Source organism: Metopolophium dirhodum, chromosome 8 (genome assembly GCF_019925205.1).
Source record: "Metopolophium dirhodum isolate CAU chromosome 8, ASM1992520v1, whole genome shotgun sequence".
Taxonomy (NCBI): Eukaryota; Metazoa; Arthropoda; class Insecta; order Hemiptera; family Aphididae; genus Metopolophium; species Metopolophium dirhodum.
This window is the reverse complement of record NC_083567.1, coordinates 22533183-22552485: the sequence shown is the minus strand read 5'-3', so window position 1 is coordinate 22552485 and position 19303 is coordinate 22533183. Positions and strand designations below refer to the sequence as shown.

Below are 19303 nucleotides of genomic sequence, written 5' to 3'. Positions count from 1 at the left end.
GCATGCATAGATTCCTATCCCCCGTTTAGTTCGTTGCGCCTGCAAACGATGATATTCCCGTGGGATAAATTTATACTTTTCCCAATTGTCAGCGATATTTATAGGTAGTATAATAGTTATAAGGCAACAACTACGCAACACTGCACAGTCTGTACAATGTACACGCAATACGCAGACGCAGTAATAATTGTGCCTTCCCAATTATAATAATATTCCTATGATACTACCTATATAATGATACAAAAAAGTGGAATCGTTTGGAATCAAATTTATTTAGTATTATTATGCTATTCTTGATCATGTGCTAGTTTTTCAATAAAAACTGGTTCGTTTTAGTATTTTACGTTTAAATATCATTATCTCTAATTAAAATCGAAATTTTAATAAGCTTCCCGGTGAAAAATAATTAAATATTATTGTGATTTTAATACTCTCTGAAATTAAATTTTAATTAATTCAGAGAATTTATAAATTCGTTGTTGAAACTGTGTGGGGAGATCGAAATTACTTAAAGCAACATAAAAATGAATTTTGTTATTACTATTATTTTTTTTTTAATATTCTAACGTTGTTATTCGTCTTGCACGTACACCTTATAACTTTCTCGGGTATTATATTTGCGCTAAGTTAAACTTGTATTTTAATGTGCTAAGCATTTTTAAATGAATGTATTAAATTTGTTTTTACGACGTTATAAATTTAACTTTTTTTACATCACAATGGATTTTTTAAATTATATAATGTAGTCTTCCATGTGATTTTGTTGAATGTACCCGTGAATATAATTTGTTTCATTCATACAATCTGTAAGTACTCATGCTACGTACAATATAAGTAAATTAAATTCTGTATATAAAGTCACGTTGGGTGAATGGGTGATGGGAAATATTGTTTTTACATTTTGCATTATAGTTTACATAACTGCCAATGGTATCAGTAATATCAGCTACCTATAATTATAAAAAAATTTTATATAGAGACAATTCTGTATTTTTTTCTTATATACGTATTATACGCAATATAATTTAATCTATATAAAATCTATCTTATTATTCTTATTTTGCATATACAGCCAGGCCCTCTACAAGGGGAGGGCTGTTGGACCTGGAGTACAAGGGCCCAGCTATTATAGGAGACCGTTTAAGTGAAGTTTGAAATTTTGTTAAGAATACTTAATTTATATTAAATAATATTTTATAGGGCCTTCGAAAACATTTAGTACAGTGTCCCAACATTTTATGTGGGGGCCTGTATAAAGCATACAAATAGGTTTACAATTACAATATAATATTTAATACATAGGTATTAAGTGCATGATTATATTCTTTAAATCCTGTAATGTCTCCTCTTTTTTAGGTCGATACGAACTATATGAAGTCATAAATTATTATTTTATGAGAATTCGACGTGGTATTGAAGTTGTTCAGCCACTATAGCTGGGCAATCCACTGGTTAATATTATCTTATACAACATGGGCGGCCATCTTGCGGTTCGTGTCATATTCGCATCAAGTGGTCCACGTCTTGTTTACAAAAACAAAAATGTCTTTATCAAATTAATTAATATAGGTGTATAATAAATAAATAAACATTTCTATGTAGGTACGTAAAGCTAAATAGTTTTGCATTGATGAATTATTTTTGTGTATTGTAGTTTTTTTGAGGTACTCGAAATCTAGTTGCATTGATGTAAGAGCGGTTAAGAGTGATTCTATGTGCTGACCATCAGTTAAATTTTAACGATGTTTCAGCTTAATTATTTTCATTGTTGATATAGCCATATAGGTATTATATATTATATATTATTAAATATACAATATCATTAATAATTATTCAACTATACACATATTATATTTATCATTTATTAATACTTAACTTAATACTAATTAGTAATTACATTACTATATCTTTACTGAATTGACTCTTCCTTCTAGTCCCTAACTGCCTCTTCCAGTCTTTCGGCACTCGACCAACTGCACTTCCGATTCTCGAGACTGTATCTTCAATAATTACTACTTCTCCTCTACTACTATCTAAGTCTATATAACTAGTCACTATAATCCAATTTCCCGTGGCTATCATTAAACTCCTCCATTAATTACTAGACGTCATCGCATTAAACTATATTGTCACCGCAGCTATATTAAACACGTGCACGTGTACCCTGCCATAAAAGATAAAACACGTAACAGTTACAATACATGCTTTTACTGAACATATAATATGAAATTAAAATTAAAACAAAGACTGTATCTATTCTATACGCATTTGATAATTGTTTATATATATCGCTCGTTATTATTTTTTGTCCTCGACACTCCTCTAGTTTATGCCCGTTATATTCTCTGTAAATAAATAATCGAAAAATGTTTTCGTTATATATAGGTATATATTTGTTACTATGATAATATTAGCATTCGTATTTTTTTTTAAGTTTTAACCAAGCACCATTATCACAATATTCACATTTTCACGTCTGTCTTTTTATCTAAGATCAAATATGTGTGTATACACATTTGATCATGTATGTATATCCACGCCAGCCACGCAGTATGTTTCTGTACAAGGATTCGACAAGATAATAATACATAATTCACGGTAAATATACGCATAGACTTTAGCAGTCATACACTGTGATACACGTGCTAATAAAATTGGACAAAATTGTATAACGAATGTCTTTCCACCTTTTGGCGTCATATATTTGTAAATGATTTAATGCTTACATGATGGTTAACGACACCCAAGAGCCTCATGCAAACAGTTACATGATTGGCTAATATTATATATAATAATATACCTATATATTATATGGACTATAATACACACACCTAGCTACGTACAAATACATATGGTGCAATACATTATTGCGTGAGACCGCGACACGTGTGTAAACTTTCGCTGTACCTCTGTCACGAGGGAATAGGGTTGACAAGACTGCAGTGCATATTCAAAAGATATTACAATGAGTTGATATACCAACAGTGTTAATTCAGCAATGTATTTCAAGTATAGGTATACTCTTATTAATGGTAATTCAGTATATTTTATATATATAAAACATTACAATTAGTGGGTACCTACCTAGGTATACTATAGTAGGTACCTATACCAGCTACGGCTATCTACGCAGTACACAGCTCATGTACAATATACATTGTAACTACTGCATACCTTTTAAAAGGCATATAATTAAGTATATCGTATACGGCATACCTATTAAATATGTATATTTGAAATAAAAATGTGGACCGCAATGGTTACAGAGATAGCTGCAGATATGGGTGGATGGGTCCGAAAAAAATCCTTTTGTGACACCATTTAATTCAGACTTCTGCGCCACTGATTCTACTTACATAATAGTATAATACATTTAAATATATTATAACCTTTATCAGCGGATCCCAAATGTGCAAGCCCATTCCATAAGGCACCCACCCCGGCACACACGAAAGTACAAATATATTGTTAACAATTTAAATAAATTGTTGGTTTCAATTTTAATTAGGAAAGTATAAACAAATAATTTATTTCTATTAATAATTAATGTATTAATAACAGCAATAATAATTGTGTGTAGGTAACAGACTATAATACAATATTCATCTGGAATTGTTGTCCAACTATTTTTAATATTTAACAAATTCACTTCCGTACCTATATATAAATTATAAGTATATTCTTCGATATTATTATACACACGACTTCCCCGCAGGATTGGCTCCGTCAGTTTTATCAATTTTCGTATACTTCACTGTAATTTTTTACCAATATGAACGAGCTTTAAATTGGTTATCGATGAGAATTAGTGATAATTTATTTATTTTCCTCTTGGCTCTTATAGTATTCACGGTGGTGTGCCATAGCTGAATTTTATCTAAAAGATCATTAGGTTAATTACAGCAGCTAATTTGGATGGGATTCTAGTGAAATTTTAAATTTACCTATATAGGCTATTTAGCATTTACTTTTTACAATAATTTTCAGTGATTTAATATTACTATTATTGGATTTTTTTCAATTATTTTCTTAATCACAAATCCCTATTTTTCGCGTTTTTATACAATTTTCAAAGCCTAGCCAAAAATATTATAATAAATAGAGACGTCTACCCCTTCTAATGTACTTGGCTAATTTTTTTGTGGTTTTATATTTTATTTATATATTCTTGCTTTAATGATCGTATGATTTGAATATTAGAATATCCGTGAAATACCTAATAATATATAAGTTATGTGCTGCCATCTATGAAGTTTATTTCTAATTAGTAAATTTATTTTTATTTATGGATAGGTCATAGCATATACCTATAGTTAATAGGTCTATGGGTCATAGAGTAATATTACTATTGTTACTCTATGGGATAGGTACCATAATAATAATTGTAAACATAATATCATTGATCATAATAATTACATTGTATTGTATTGAATTCCGGTTCGTATGAAAAAGCGGTTCAGTGATATTAATTAGGGTATTAATATAATAATTTGTACATTAATTGGTTTGCATTAAACCTATATTATTGTTTAATATTTTTACTTTTAATTTTTTTGTTCTGGAGGGGGGTGGGAGACAGGGGGAAACGTTCTAGATTCATAAATTTATAGACCCAAGGCTTATACTCTAATGCTAATAGCTACAAAAACCAAAATATTCTACTTATTCTAGCTAGCCTTTGTGCAACGATAAAAGATACTATATATTATAATATTATCTTGTTAATCGTGCTAATAGCTTATAAGTTATAAGTTATAATAATTGAATAGACTGATCAAAGTATTAGTTCTCGCGGTAAGCTAGGGCTTACCGCACACGCGGCTGTTCTATAGTCCGCACACGGGCAACGTTATAGATAACATATCTTCTATAATATTATAGATTAATTTATAGTATTAGATTATAGAAGATATAGGTATCACCAGTCACCACGGACCACGGTCTTAGAAGATCTTCTAAGACCGTGCCACGGACTAAGATATATCTTAGTCCGTTTTTCTGCGCAATTGCATAGATAATAAAATACATAATGATATTATTATCAATTGATATTCTTATCATAACAAATTAATTAATTTCATCAAATGGAGCCAACTGCCAAGTTGTATTGATACATATATCACAGACACGAACTAAGATCTATCTTATATAGATCGTGATCACAGAATAGCATATTATATCGATACACCTTGGATGGACCTATATTATAATAATATTGTTCTGTGATTTAACAAAGTACGATGTCAATAACGATATTATTTATTTATTTCACGAATAAAAAAACGTTTTAAAATTTTTACTTTACAATACCGTCAGTCTGCTATTGTCTATGGTTTAAATTTATCCGTTCTCATTATACCTTTTATATTAATAGCAATGACAAGGAAATGTGTTGTTTGTAATAAATTGTACATTAAGGGTTCAGATGAAACATTTCATTCGTAAGTACAATACCTATCTTATATTATAATTTATATGTTATGTTAGGTTACAAAGAACATTATATTGCTGAATGTGTATTACAAAGTGTTTAATGTTATATTATTTTAGCTTTCCTAAAGATGAAATTAGAAAAAAAATGTGGTTAAAAGCTTGTAAGATAAAATTGTGTTTGCCATCAAACAAAATATGTGGGGATCATTTTTTACCGGAACACTACTTACTAAGTGGATACCTCTCAAAGGACGCTGTTCCATTCTTAGCTGCTACGAGTACAGGTGTGTATCAATATATATATGATCCAACATAATTAGCATATATCACATCTTAATTCTAATAAATTGTATAAATTAAATTATTTTATTTTAGATATCAAACCTGTGGATTATCAAAGTACTTGTCCAATTCCTATGAAAATCTCATGTACCGAATCCATAGCTTCTACAAGTACAGGTGTGTATAGTGATACATATTATATATGTATGTATTTATCATCCAAATTTTGTATACTTAACATCTCAATCAAATTTTATAAATTAAATCAAATTATTTAATTTTAGATAAACCTTTGGAGTATCAAGGTACTTCTAGGCCTTGTCCAATTCCTATGAAACTCTCATGTATCAAACCCATAGCTTCTACAAGTACAGGTATGTATCAATATATTTACCATCCAAAATTTGTATACTTAACATCTCAATCAAATTTTATAAATTAAATTAAATTATTTAATTTTAGATAAACCTTTGGAGTATCAAGGTACTTCTAGGCCTTGTCCTAGGCCTTGTCCAATTCCTATGAAACTCTCATTTATCGAACACATAGATTTTACAAGTATAGGTATGTATCAATATATTTATCATCCAAAATTTGTATACTTAACATCTTAATCAAATTTTATAAATTAAATTAAATTATTTAATATTAGATAAACCTTTGGATTATCAAGGTACTTCTAGGCCTTGTCCAAAGCCTTGTCCAATTCCTATGAAAATCTCATGTATCGAACCCATAACTTCTACAAGTACAGGTATGTATCAATATATTTATCATCCAAAATTTGTATACTTAACATCTCAATCAAATTTTATAAATTAAATTAAATTATTTAATTTTAGATAAACCTTTGAACGATCAATGTACCTCTAGCCATTGTCCAATACCTATGAAAAGTTCACGTGTCAAACCCATAGCTTTTACAAGTACAGGTATGTATCAATATATTTATCATTCAAAATTTGTATACATGACATCTCAATCAAATTTTATAAATTTAATTTAATTTTTCATTTTAGATATTGAACTTTTGGACCATCCCATAGTGAATTGTTCTTTAACAGACTGTCCTGAAAGTCGAAAACGTAAGATATTAAATGCCAGCACAATAGGACAATTATCACCAAGTCATTTTAGTTCTCCAAGAAAGGCAAAGACACATTTGGACATGGTGAAGAACAAATTTAAAGAGAAACAAGTTCAAAATAGTAATCTGAAAAAACAAATCTACAGACTGAAAAAAAAAATTGAAAAAGATGGTGAATATATACAATCTTTAAATAGACTACTAAAAGAAAAAGAACGTGAAGAGATATTAAATGCTAACATAATAGGAGTCTTATCACCAAGTCAATTAATTTCTGCGAAAAAAGCAAAGATACGTTTGGACACGAAGAAGTACAAATTTAAAGAGAGGCAAATACAAAATGAAAATCTGAAAAACCAAATTCAAAGACCGAAAAATTATACAGTTCAACAAGATCATGATTATACAATTTTTAAATAGACTATATAGTCAGGAGAACAGAAAGTATTCACTGATGTACAAAATCCTAGTGGTAAATTTCTGTAATTGTACCGCCAAATTATTAAACAAAGAGTGCATATTTTGAATTATTATAATATCTAATGCATATTAGGTAAAAACAATTGCCGAAAGTCAAAATTGCCAATTGGTAATTAAACCAAGAACAAAGGCAAAAGGAAAATAAAAAAAAAACATAAAAGCAAAGGCTGCACATGGTGTTGGTTGATTGCGCACCGCCTTGGTTGGAGAACCCTTGTGTATAGAAAAAAAGATGTTGCTTGCATATTATGTGCAAACAGCCGCTTTTTGTTATCATGACAATAACACCGTCTTTAGATGAAGTAACGAGTTATATTGCTGGGATTTTAGTGACAAAAACAAAAATATATGTAATATACCTATAATATATGTCACACAATTTGGATTGACTGTCCATATCACAAGAAAAAACTAAGTCATAATGTTGTGGACAAATGACAGGAAGCAGAAAAAGTATTGCGATCTTCCAATTTTTGCCAAATATTAAACGCAAAATGTTTAATGAAATAAAAAATAAAATATACCAAAAACAAAATATTTTTAAATTAGAAAGAAGAACAATTAAATTACCATTATAAAAACTATGAGGTATTTAATACACATCATAATAAGAATAAGGACACATAATAAGTATGGCTATTCTTGTTTACTTAAATATTGGTTTTCACCATGCTGTTGGGTCAACAGAAAAAAAATTGTAATTCTATGAGGAAAACATTTACTAAAATGATTTTATTACTTAAAGTTTATTATGTTTACAAAGTTAATGTTGAAGCATTAGACCTATACTATTACTATTTTGAATATTTTTTTATCGACAATATGTACAATGTGTCAATTTTTTTTATAAAGTATGCATTTTAATTTTTAATTACAATATGTATTTGAAACATTGTATCATTGATTATAATATTTATAATCAATTATTGTACTTATAAATTACACTTTCATACAGCAAAACTTGTCTCTACACTATACATTATTGATGAACAAAAAGTCACACCTTTCAAAATCATAATATAAACTATTGAGTATTGAACTTACACCTTATGGCTTATAGTTATATAGTTAATTTTATAACTATTGTATTTGGATTTTAAAATTTTATTGGAACATTATTTCGTACTAGGGAATCTTGACTTCACTTGCACCAAACCGCACCACCCACCCAGATGGTCTGTCTATTTGACAAGTTACAAACTTTATAGATTTAATTTCATCTATTTTGTGATACTAGTACACCACGGCGTAGAGAAGATTCTCTAATATTATCATTTTTAATCACATGTTCAGTTAATGTATGAAAAAAATTAATAGAATACTATTTATTTTGTTATAATATTAATATTTACGCACTATTGGGAAGACGCCTATCGTACTGATCATAGACCTATTAACTAAAGTTAATAAAAAGTTAACTTTAGTTAATAGGTCTATGGTACTGATGGTTAGGGGGGTTCTCCCCTACGCGGAGTCGGGAGATTGTATGTATTTTCCCTACATTTCGCATATATTTTCCTTTAAGTGTATTGTATTTGAATGTATTTGATAATATCAGTAGAAATTGTACTTACCAACGTATACAGTTAGCTATAAAAGCGTATAAAGTTTCGATACCAAAATTCATTTATTATAAAAAGTAAAATAACCAATATAAAACTATATCTATACATCCCGCCGAATCGGAAGGTACAAATTGTTTCCACCAGAGCGCGTTTTGTTAATCTGTTTCCCCGATTCAAAATACAAATTTATATGTAATATAAATTAGTAATTATTTATGTAATATTTTTTTTTTAGTACAATTTTATTGTATTATAATAATATCACAACTGTCTATCGCATTGAAATGTCTCAGTCTTAGATCATATACTGTATATCATGACAAATTAAATTTGTATAATATGCCTCTATATGATCTAAGGTCTCAGTGATGCTATTATCACGATTTAAGATATATCTTAATATGGCTATTAATATGTGGCTATTATCTATGGGTGCTACGCGCTCTTTTGTAGTTTTATCATAAAATCATAATAATATTGTTATCATATTTATCATAATATTATAATCGTAAAAAATACAAATCCGTTGTCGAAAACAATAATTATTATAATATATTATCCACTAAACAATAAATTTAATTTAATTTGTCATGATCCACTAATGTACTAACGTGTGTTACAGTAGTTTTGTTGCCCTCAATAATGAATAAAATCAACACGGAACTCTAAAGTACCTACCTATCATCAACACAAATTGGAACATCAATCGTGCGCCATCATGGAATCCTCCAGTAGTAAAAAGTGAGCGAGATAGTTACGCTGTTGTTTGTCAATATAGAACGGTACGGTGTTAAAAAAAAATGTACGGCCGTGCAATACTTTAAATGAATAACAATTTTGTGCTTTTACCATTTAAATTAAATATGGGTGTGCACACGGCATGTCTTTGCTGTGTGTTTTATACACTTTTAGGCAAATATAACAGAGAAATTTGTTTATTCTCACTCGCAAGGTATGTTCCGTACAATAAAGAAAATATATTAAACAAGAGTTAAAAGAGATGCAAAAGATGTTGCGGTTAACAATATTATCGGTTATGTTAGCCATCAGAATTTTGTATTTTGTTTGGCCAGTTGACATCTTATCTCGAGGAATACCAAGACCTATACTTAAAATATTGAATGAATAAATAACTAATCGTTGTGTTCTTTTTAGGTATGGATTAATCGTTCCTAAAAAACTGTCAGACCTACCGAAGAAGATTACTAATGTGTTTGGCGATGATAGTGATTCTGAAAATGAAACATCAAAAAAACGCATTCAAGTATTTATTGATATCAGTTATAATAATTAACTATACACAAAACAAAATATGTTCTGGGCCATTATATCAATGCAAAATTTCAGTTGTGTTTCTTTTTTGACGCACAAAAATCATAACTGAAGTTTTATTTAACCGAATATGTTGCATATTATGAAAGTTTACCAGCACTCACTTCCTACTATAACTTACATATAAATATAGTTACAACTACGGTTATGAGATTATTTTATATTAAACAACTGTAGTTAAAACATACTAATCTAAAATTTAAAATATATATATTGTGGCTGATCCCGTGCACTTTGATGCCCGTTAAATTTGTTATTTAATATTCGGTGTATGGTGTTCAAAACTTATCTTAACTTTTCTGTTTCCCGGAATAAAATTCTGGTTTGCAGCAGTAAGATATTATCAGGTAGGCAATCACCTATGGTAGATCTCGCACCCCGTGCTGTTTGTACGTAAGTTTATGATTTAACTCTAGAGTATCAAAGTTATACTAAGTTTGTCATTTTTACTTAATTCCACCTACGGTGGATTAATATAATCAATTAATACAAAATCCTAACCTAATGATACTAAAATCCAACAAATAAAAAAAAACCAAATTTAACCCTTTTTAAATTAGCCTATCTATATAAATAAAAATGTAGCGTGAAAAATGTATGTTACCTCATCAATCGAGAACGGCTGTTTTTATATATTGACATAAAACCAATATAATATAATACACTATTATTATTTTAATCTGCAATAATACATTTTTTATTATTTAGTTTATTTTTCTCTGGACAGATAGCGCCACTATTGTATTTTGGACATCCCGATTTCCTGCTATGCTGGTAAATTTTTCTAAAATTTTCTTTCGTAAAAACCTTCTCCTGACAATTATAAGCATCTTAAAAAAAATTTGAGCCAAATCAAACGCGCCATTCTCGATTGATGAGGTAACGTACATTTTTCACCCCCCATTTATTATTTTATAAATAGATTGTTATTAATTGTACACATATAAAAAACAACAATTTCTTCAATTCATTATTGGTTAATGCCTAAAGATATGTAATATTATACATTTTTCTTATTTAAATCAAAATTCAAAACCATGTTGCTGTATTGATACATAATGTTTTTGTTGATTATGTTAAGAATTTAATTTATTTCATACATGTTTAGACTAACAACCAAACTAAAGCTCAGCAAAGAAGTGCAAAATTATCTATTGACAAGGCGCTGAAAGAAGATGCAACAGTTTTTCAGTACGATGAAGTTTATGATGAAATGGAGAAAAAAAAAGAACATACCAATGAAAAGAAGAAAAATGTTAAGGTATGAGCAATACAAAATTATTAGTATTTTTTAAACATGTACGATGTACCTATTAAATTGATTGTTTTTACGTTTTAGCCACGATATATACAAAATTTATTAGTCCAAGCTGAGAAACGTAAGGTCGAATATGAACGCAGAAATGAAAGGTTAATTCAAAAAGAAAGAGAAGCCGAAGGAGACGAATTTAAAGACAAAGAAGCGTTTGTCACTGCTTCATACAAGGCGAAACTGGAAGAGTTAAGAAAACTGGATGAAGAAGATTTAAAGTTTTCCATGATTGAAGACATTAATGATGTAACAAAACAGAAAGACATGGGTAGTTTTTATAGACATTTGTTTAAAGAAGAATTGTGCAAGAATGAAAATGATAAAACTGATGAAGTGAAAAAGTCAACAAAGAAATCTGATGCAAGTCGCCAATATAGAAAGCGTGCTTCTTCAAACACTTCAGATGACGATAACGCTAATGATGATAAAGATACTGATCTATCGGAATCTGATTCATCAGTGGATTCCAAGCGTAGAAAAATTGAAATTCGTGACGATAAGAAATCTGTTGGGGAAAATGTAGATGAGCCCGAAGTAAAATTAAAAGAAACAATAGAAATAGCTAAGGTAAAGGATACAGCACCAAATGAAGAACCTAAATCACCAATAGAAGAAACTAAAGAGATACCTAAGGACAAAAAAATTGAGAAAAATGAGAGTAAACCGAAAGAAATTAAACCCAAAATAAATATTTGGTTAAAAAGGACAATTGGTAATGTTTTTGAAGAAGCACGTCAAAGATATTTCCAAAGACAAATGATTAATTTACCATGTGTTTAGGATTTAGACATTATTTGTTTGTCATTAATAAGAATATGCATAAGATAAATAATATAAATATATTTCTTATTTATAAATGTTTTTTTTCCTTTGAATTATAAAATAATTTAACACACAAAAATATAATTTTAAACAAAAATATATTGTTAAAAGTACAATAATAAATGGCAGATGTATAATATCACAGTAGTTTTGAAATTATGGCAAATTAATAAAAATTACCCTGTTAAATGATATTTATAATCCACAATAGAATTTTGCGATAATAAAATTGTATTTATAATATAAAATTCAAAAAAAAATATTTAAATAGGAACATTATTGGAATGCTAAAATAATTTTACTTGAGAATATATGAAGCAATAATAAATAATTTAATAAGTATTTTGATAAATAAAATAGAAGACAATACATAATTTTAAATTAAAAAAATGGTAATGAAGTGTCATTTTAAACTATTCATTTTCTTCTCTGTATATATAAAAATGAAGACTATGAAAGTATAATATAATAATATATAAATATTTAATTAAAATGTTTTCTTATTGTAAAAATACTTTTTTTATCTATTATAATAGTAAAAATAATATTTGTGATAAGAAAATTAAATTATATTTTAAGTAATAAATATATGTGTATCACAGACATTAGTTTGATTTAAATTTGTATTGTCTTCTTAATTTAGTAAAAATATTAATATTTAAATGTACACAAGATGATTCATTAAGCATAATGGTTATTTAGTGGTAGGATAATATAGTTATCACTATTCCACCACTAAAGATCAGAAGTACTTGATGAATCCCCTTGTAATTACAAAAATTGATATAACACAATATTAAAGTTCTGTAGAATTGTTAAAAGCTATTACACATTCTCTGCTACACAAGGGTCGCTTTTCTTTTTTTACCGTGAACTTTTTACCTAAAAGCGATGTGTAGCACTGATAACATTTAAAACATGCCGGAGACTCATGCCAGCTCAACTCTTGCCAACCAATCCTATTATCACCAGCCACTATAATATTTTGACAGGTTTCGCATTTCTAAACAAAATTATAGATACTCATTTATAAAATATATATACTGCATTTTAAAAGTATTTTAATGACTAATGTACATACTTTTCCATATTTTATTTGATAACAATCCAAACACGCAGGTTGTTTTTCAATCGACACATATTCTAATCCAGCTAATGGTTTGTCACACTCAAAACAACAAAAATGTCGAACATGATAGGTATGTTCCTCGGCAATTGTATACTCTTTCAAAAATATCAACTAGAAAAAAATATATAATTCAATGATAACTATGGTATCAAAATGTAAATTATAATAGTGCTATCTCACCTCATCACAAGCATTACATCGTGGTATATTTAAGATTTCAGCATAATGTCTACCACAATAAACATTCCCACTATAGTAAAAGTATACTAGATCAACTAATAGTTCCTATATAAAAAAAATATGATTGTTACAATATTAGGATATTAATCTCGTATTTTATGAAACTTACTTCGCAAGTAGCACAAACAAAACACGGTGGATGCCAAAATACTTCTTTACCAGTGCGTTCAGCCATGACAGCAACTTGACCTGGTATAACATTCTTATTACATTGCTTACAACGCAACTCTTGTCCGTCCGGTAATATACATATATCAGCATTAGATGTTGGGAATTCGTTTGAACCTTCCCAGGGTGGATTTTTTAATGATTCACCAATATCCTTATCATGCAGCATAGGTGTGTAATTATCATTCTGAATATTTGAGGAGAAATTTGTCTGTTGTTGGGGTAAAGTTTCTGATACAGCAATGTTTGAAGTTGGCCATTGTGAAGTAATAACTTGTGTGTCACATTCAGCTGGATTGTTGTTGACAGTGTCTAAAATATTGACAGCTGGTTTGTTACTTCCAGAAAAGTTTTTGTTCCCAATAAATGTGCTTGGTGTCTTCAATTCAGAGTTAGACAACGGATACAAAAGTTCCGGAGGAGGAGGTGGAAATTCTTCTTCTTCAAACTGTTGGTTATACGTTTTTTTAAATGGTTTGGGTGTTAAATTCATATTTTTAAACAGTGGAATTGGATTGTTAGTGTTATCAGTAAGTTTTTTGACCAAGCCTTGACCAACAGCATTCTCTTTTAAATTTTTCAAATAAGAACCCATAGCATCAGCTTCTTCGATGGTAAGATTATGACAAACGTTTGCATTAAAATCATGTAAAGGAACTTGTTTTTCAAGCTGCTTGCGTCTGTAAAAAGCACCTTCACTACCACTAATAGGTAATTTGTCAGATGGTAACAACTGCATGTATTCTGAAGCCAGATCTTTATGAACATTTGGTGGGACCCAATCAAATTTAAATTCATTTTGATTTTGATCAGTTTCTCGTTTTTTGACTAACTGGTCATCAGGTTTAATAATCATATTCAACACTGAAACACAAATATTAAGCCAATTAATTAACACACATACATGAACCTATTTATTTTACAATACTTTACCTGCTTTTATTGGTTGGTAATTTGATTTTGAATCATTGAATAAAATATCTAACTGTTTATACTGATCTTCATCTACAATATTATGTTCTTCTTTTTTACATTTACAATTCCTACACACCTTTCTCCAAAAATGTAAATCCAAGCCAGGGCAAGCATCTCCACATTTTAAACAACTCGAACCAGATCCAACTTCATGAGCTAATTTATGAAACTGAAAAATAATATAATTAACTATATAATAATATATAAATATAAACTAAATATTGTTATTAGACACCTAAATCCATTGATTAAATATACTTTCAATGAATTTTATCAATGATAATACCTCGGATAATACCTATGTGTACCTATGCCAGGTAATTTTTCCTGTTAATTGATGAATTATAAAAATTAAAAATATCCCGGAAAATACTAATAAAACCTAAAAAAAACCTAATTTGATAATTATGTATACCCATATATTTAAGAATTTTTTACAACATATGTAAGTCTGGTACCAAACTTTATATACAGAATAAAATGGGGGGGGGGGGGGGGGGTTATAAATCATAATCAACATAAATAACAAATTAAATACTTTAAAATAATTTAAAAAAATATTCCATCCAATATTATAGCTGTTAAACCACCAGTGTATAAAAGTCTAATAGACAGTAATATAGGTATTACAAAATCATTAAAATTCACCGAACAAAAACATAATATGTTACAAAAATTATTTGAATACCTTGATATCATAAATTATTATATTATTTCAAAAATTACTTAATATCTAGTTATTAATTAAGGTGGAGTACCTCTACCTATAAAATAAAAAATATATAGGTAACTAATTAAAATTTTTTTTAACAGATGTTACGTGGGTTACCTACCTCAGGCGTCACTAAATAGCGGACTGAGGGCCACATGTGTTCCGTGGACAAATTTTATCCAGACCGCAGATAAGAAAAAAAAGTAAAACCGGTTAATTATACGTTCTAGTGTTGTAATTTATCATTTTTGTTTATTGGTTTAACCAACGTCTGCAATTTTAATGGCCCCTGAACAGTTTCGAAATGTCTAAAGTGGCCTTTCAAAAACATTAATTGGTGACCCCCAAGTCCTAACTTATATGAAAAAATATCATCAAGTCGAGGTGGTTCAGTACTCGGGTTAGTATTACTGTATAGGTTGGTATAGAAAATATGGAATTCACATTAAACTTGGGTAAACGATTCTTGTACAGAACAAGTTATATTATTATTTCGTTGATTAAAATAGTAGAATAGTAGAAAACAACAAAATTATTGTATTTGCGTACTTTTTTGTGTTTATTCTCCAACCTCGAAACCCATTCGGGCGTCTTAAAGTGTTCTTCCGGTTCCAAAGCCATTGTCATTTGTCCGACGTGAAATTTCTTGTAAGCGGCTTATGATTTTCGTAAGGTTTATGAGTGTTGGATCTGCGTGTGCAAAAAAAAACTGATTGGTCTGCTCGTTGGAAATATTGATGTACTATTGGCGTAACAGAAGAGTGCGAATTTTAACAGCTACGTGCGGAGCAAACGGAAGCTGAGTGTCGAAACGATGAATCATCGTCATAGCAGATTGAGCAGTTTATCGAAATAACGAGTGGAAGAAAAAACGAACGAACGAACGGTTAGCAATTATGAATATTAAAAAATATATATTGTATAGTGTATCGATACTGTACAAAGCATAAGTTGTTTGCTCACCTCCCGTCCGGGGATGACGTCAACGACAAAGAATTTCAATGAGACTGAACAGTACCGACTACAACAGAGCAATGTGACTGTGTGAGTACCGACGACAGGCGAGTCGTGGTCGGGGACACGATAAGCAGAAGGGGAGAGAGCAGAGAGACACGAATGCGGAATGACGATTGAAAACCGCCTCACTGCTAGGCGCTAACCTATTGCCTGGTGCCTTCTTGTGGTGGCTATAGTGTCAAAGCCAAAGTGCGAACTGGCGAACTACTATTTACCACGATGTAGAGAAGATATTAATATAACTTATATTTTCTACATCGTGCTGTATACGTTATTGCGTCTATAGAGTGTCTCTATCAAATTAGTAATTTCCGTAATTATTATTATTGTCAATTTGTCGCAGCCCGTGTATTTTATAGTCGAGGAGACCAGTCACTGGCGAGTGGCGACCGGTTTGGCGGCCGATAAGGAAATAATTATTAAATGATAAATTTGATAACGTTCAGTCAATCATTCCACGAACATAATATAATAGTAACGCTCGTTTGATCGTTTGATGACTGTCATCGCGGATATAGAATATCTATACAATATTATTATTCTGTGCTGTTCATAGTTCAGATCACGAATGGAGATTATATACCATCGTCTTAATATGTGGTTTAGACCATACCTTAAATATACTTTATTACATTTTTTTCCCGGAATCATCGAAAATACATAGTCACAATATTTTTTTATAAGCGTTGTTAGGTTAGAAATTCATAAGAATTGTTATTTTTATATCTTAGATTTAAAAAATAAATACAAGATTCTTCATTCTTGACATTGGATATTCACCCTTAAATTAACTATTTCTCCTCAATCGATTTTTAATATTTTGATGTAATTCAACAAAGGGGCCGTGGCCGTGGTAGGGTCCACGCTATTGGCTATTATACGTATATGTATATGTTACCGGCAAAGTCGCAAAGGCGAACATTTAGGATATTTCCGATCAAATTAGCCAGTATACCTGTATACGATATTGACAAGGAAATAAGTAATAACGATAATTGCCATTACTTTCAGCCAATGATGCATCATATAGTCATAGAAATATTTCCTTGGTACCTATATAATGACGATAAATCCGTGTTTTTTCAGAAATATTTGATAAAAATGTTAAATCAATTCAAATCAAAAATCTAAAATCTATTGTAAGCTGATCGTTAGATGAACTCTAATTTTATTTAGGTACTTATCATTTATTATAAGTTGTTAATAGCTATGCATGTTCTAATTTTAATTAGAAACGGCCTTGCGTTGTAAAGTCGATTTATCTATAACCACGGTACTAATAAGTACTAACAATAACGTACTTTCCGGCTCTAATACTATGTCGATGGTGGTACACCTAATGGTGCATTTTAAGTAAAAGATCTATCGGATACAATATTATGTCATCTATATAGTAGGTATAAAATATAAATCACGATAACTTACTTTTTATAATAATTAATTAATACTTATATTAATTAAATTATAATATAATATTTGTACGCACGCATGTCTACTAGCACAATGCATAACATGTATCTATCTATACTATAAAAAAAAAGGTTAGGTTAGGTTATAGTATAATACACTATAGTAGTATAGTACTAACCTTCAAAGTGTCATATTATAGTACGTCTGTACATCAAATTGTCAAAATAAATTGTTCAATTTTTTTATTTTATTCATGTCATATTAAGTATAATATTTATCAGTTATCTACTGTACATTTATAACTATGTATTATTAAATTTCTGAACCAATTTAAATATTTATAACAAAAATATTATCAACGTTGTCTATCATCAGTATTAGACATTTAGGTAATTTCCTAGTCATAGTTGAAAATGTGTTAACAAAAATACATTTAGATTTTTCAGCCTTGCCTATGTTGTCAGTTAATGCCTAGGGCCTAGGCATTAACGATATCGATTACTATTTACTATATTATAGTAGTCATACACTCATACTAGTACATTAGCTAATGTTAGGAATTTATGATGTTAGCTAGGCATTTACGTTATTACCTAATTTACACCATTGACGGTAACATTACATTTTATTCATAATAAACGTAGGTCGTAGTCACTAGTCGTGGGTACACATATAATATATTATATCATAGAATATGTTTAAGAGACCGTCACAGTAGAAAAAAATCGACCGCAAAACACGCTTTTTTGTCCAATAGACAATAGTACTCATACGAGTCCCGGAGTCATATACACCTCTGGTCATAGAAACATGGTTTTGGAATAAAAATTTAAAATAAACACAAGAAGTTGTACTAAAAATTCTTGCAACAGAATTTTTAAATATATTTTCTAAACAATTTTATTTGCATTTGAACTTTGAAGTTTGTAACAAATGTTCATATTTCTAAAAACCCATATAAAATCGTCAAATTAAGATATCGAAAATCTAATCTAAATTTTTTTAGTACAAAGCTGTTATTTTTGATACCAACATCATGTTTCTAAGATCAACGACGCCTGAGAACTATTAGACGTATATAATCGTACATGAATGTATATATAACGTATATTAATATGAATTGTAGATATTCTTAAACTGACCGTTTTCGCTCAGAATCGTTTTTCTTATACAATGATATTATATCATTGAATTCAAATTTAACACCATCCATTAGTGACCCACTTGTAACCTGCTGTACAGCAGAGCGACATCCACTTATCCACCTTTTTTTGGTTGAGATAATATATTATGAACTTGTACATAAGCAAGGCGGTTATCACCCGTTTTCTTATTATAC

General features: G+C 29.4%; 3 protein-coding genes across 6 annotated transcripts; 2 read left to right on the top strand and 1 right to left on the bottom strand.

Moving 5' to 3' along the window:
* Positions 1 to 4960: 4960 nt before the first annotated feature.
* On the top strand, positions 4961 to 8656 carry LOC132950159 (uncharacterized). 3 transcript variants are annotated; one of them, XM_061021409.1, is made up of 8 exons: positions 4961 to 5441; positions 5551 to 5717; positions 5809 to 5832; positions 6021 to 6089; positions 6178 to 6279; positions 6368 to 6469; positions 6558 to 6647; positions 6735 to 8656. In XM_061021409.1, exons 1-8 carry the CDS (start codon positions 5377 to 5379, stop codon positions 7220 to 7222), a joined length of 1107 nt encoding a protein of 368 aa, XP_060877392.1. In that variant the 5' UTR covers positions 4961 to 5376; the 3' UTR covers positions 7223 to 8656. The 3 variants fall into 3 exon arrangements, with proteins under 3 accessions (XP_060877392.1, XP_060877393.1, XP_060877391.1); XM_061021408.1 differs by having other exon boundaries at positions 4963 to 5441; positions 5809 to 5892; positions 6000 to 6089; XM_061021410.1 differs by lacking the exon at positions 6021 to 6089 and having other exon boundaries at positions 4962 to 5441; positions 5809 to 5892.
* A 607-nt stretch (positions 8657 to 9263) lies between these two features.
* On the top strand, positions 9264 to 12348 carry LOC132950160 (nuclear speckle splicing regulatory protein 1). 2 transcript variants are annotated; one of them, XM_061021412.1, is made up of 4 exons: positions 9264 to 9588; positions 10003 to 10111; positions 11288 to 11440; positions 11519 to 12348. In XM_061021412.1, the coding sequence occupies exons 1-4, from the start codon at positions 9566 to 9568 to the stop codon at positions 12269 to 12271; spliced, it is 1038 nt and encodes a 345-aa protein (XP_060877395.1). In that variant the 5' UTR covers positions 9264 to 9565; the 3' UTR covers positions 12272 to 12348. The 2 variants fall into 2 exon arrangements, with proteins under 2 accessions (XP_060877395.1, XP_060877394.1); XM_061021411.1 differs by lacking the exon at positions 9264 to 9588 and adding an exon at positions 9653 to 9799.
* LOC132950158 (testin) lies at positions 12332 to 16906 on the bottom strand. Its single transcript, XM_061021407.1, has 6 exons — positions 16087 to 16906; positions 14784 to 14994; positions 13792 to 14714; positions 13623 to 13727; positions 13395 to 13553; positions 12332 to 13316 (listed from the first exon to the last, which is right to left on the bottom strand). The coding sequence occupies exons 1-6, from the start codon at positions 16162 to 16164 to the stop codon at positions 13110 to 13112; spliced, it is 1683 nt and encodes a 560-aa protein (XP_060877390.1). The 5' UTR covers positions 16165 to 16906; the 3' UTR covers positions 12332 to 13109.
* Between the last annotated feature and the right edge of the window lie 2397 nt (positions 16907 to 19303).

Coding starts and splice junctions, on each gene's coding strand:
- LOC132950160 (XM_061021411.1), top strand. CDS start 9,672: ATGAATAACAATTTTGTGCTTTTACCATTTAAATTAAATATGGGTGTG. Junction 9,800..10,002: donor TGTTTATTCTCACTCGCAAG/GTATGTTCCGTA, acceptor TGTTCTTTTTAG/GTATGGATTAATCGTTCCTA. Junction 11,441..11,518: donor AAAAGAAGAAAAATGTTAAG/GTATGAGCAATA, acceptor TTTACGTTTTAG/CCACGATATATACAAAATTT.
- LOC132950158 (XM_061021407.1), bottom strand. CDS start 16,164: ATGACAATGGCTTTGGAACCGGAAGAACACTTTAAGACGCCCGAATGG. Junction 14,715..14,783: donor TTACCAACCAATAAAAGCAG/GTAAAGTATTGT, acceptor TTTGTGTTTCAG/TGTTGAATATGATTATTAAA. Junction 13,728..13,791: donor TTGTTTGTGCTACTTGCGAA/GTAAGTTTCATA, acceptor TTTTTTATATAG/GAACTATTAGTTGATCTAGT.
- LOC132950159 (XM_061021408.1), top strand. CDS start 5,377: ATGACAAGGAAATGTGTTGTTTGTAATAAATTGTACATTAAGGGTTCA. Junction 5,442..5,550: donor TCAGATGAAACATTTCATTC/GTAAGTACAATA, acceptor ATATTATTTTAG/CTTTCCTAAAGATGAAATTA. Junction 5,893..5,999: donor CATAGCTTCTACAAGTACAG/GTGTGTATAGTG, acceptor ATTTAATTTTAG/ATAAACCTTTGGAGTATCAA.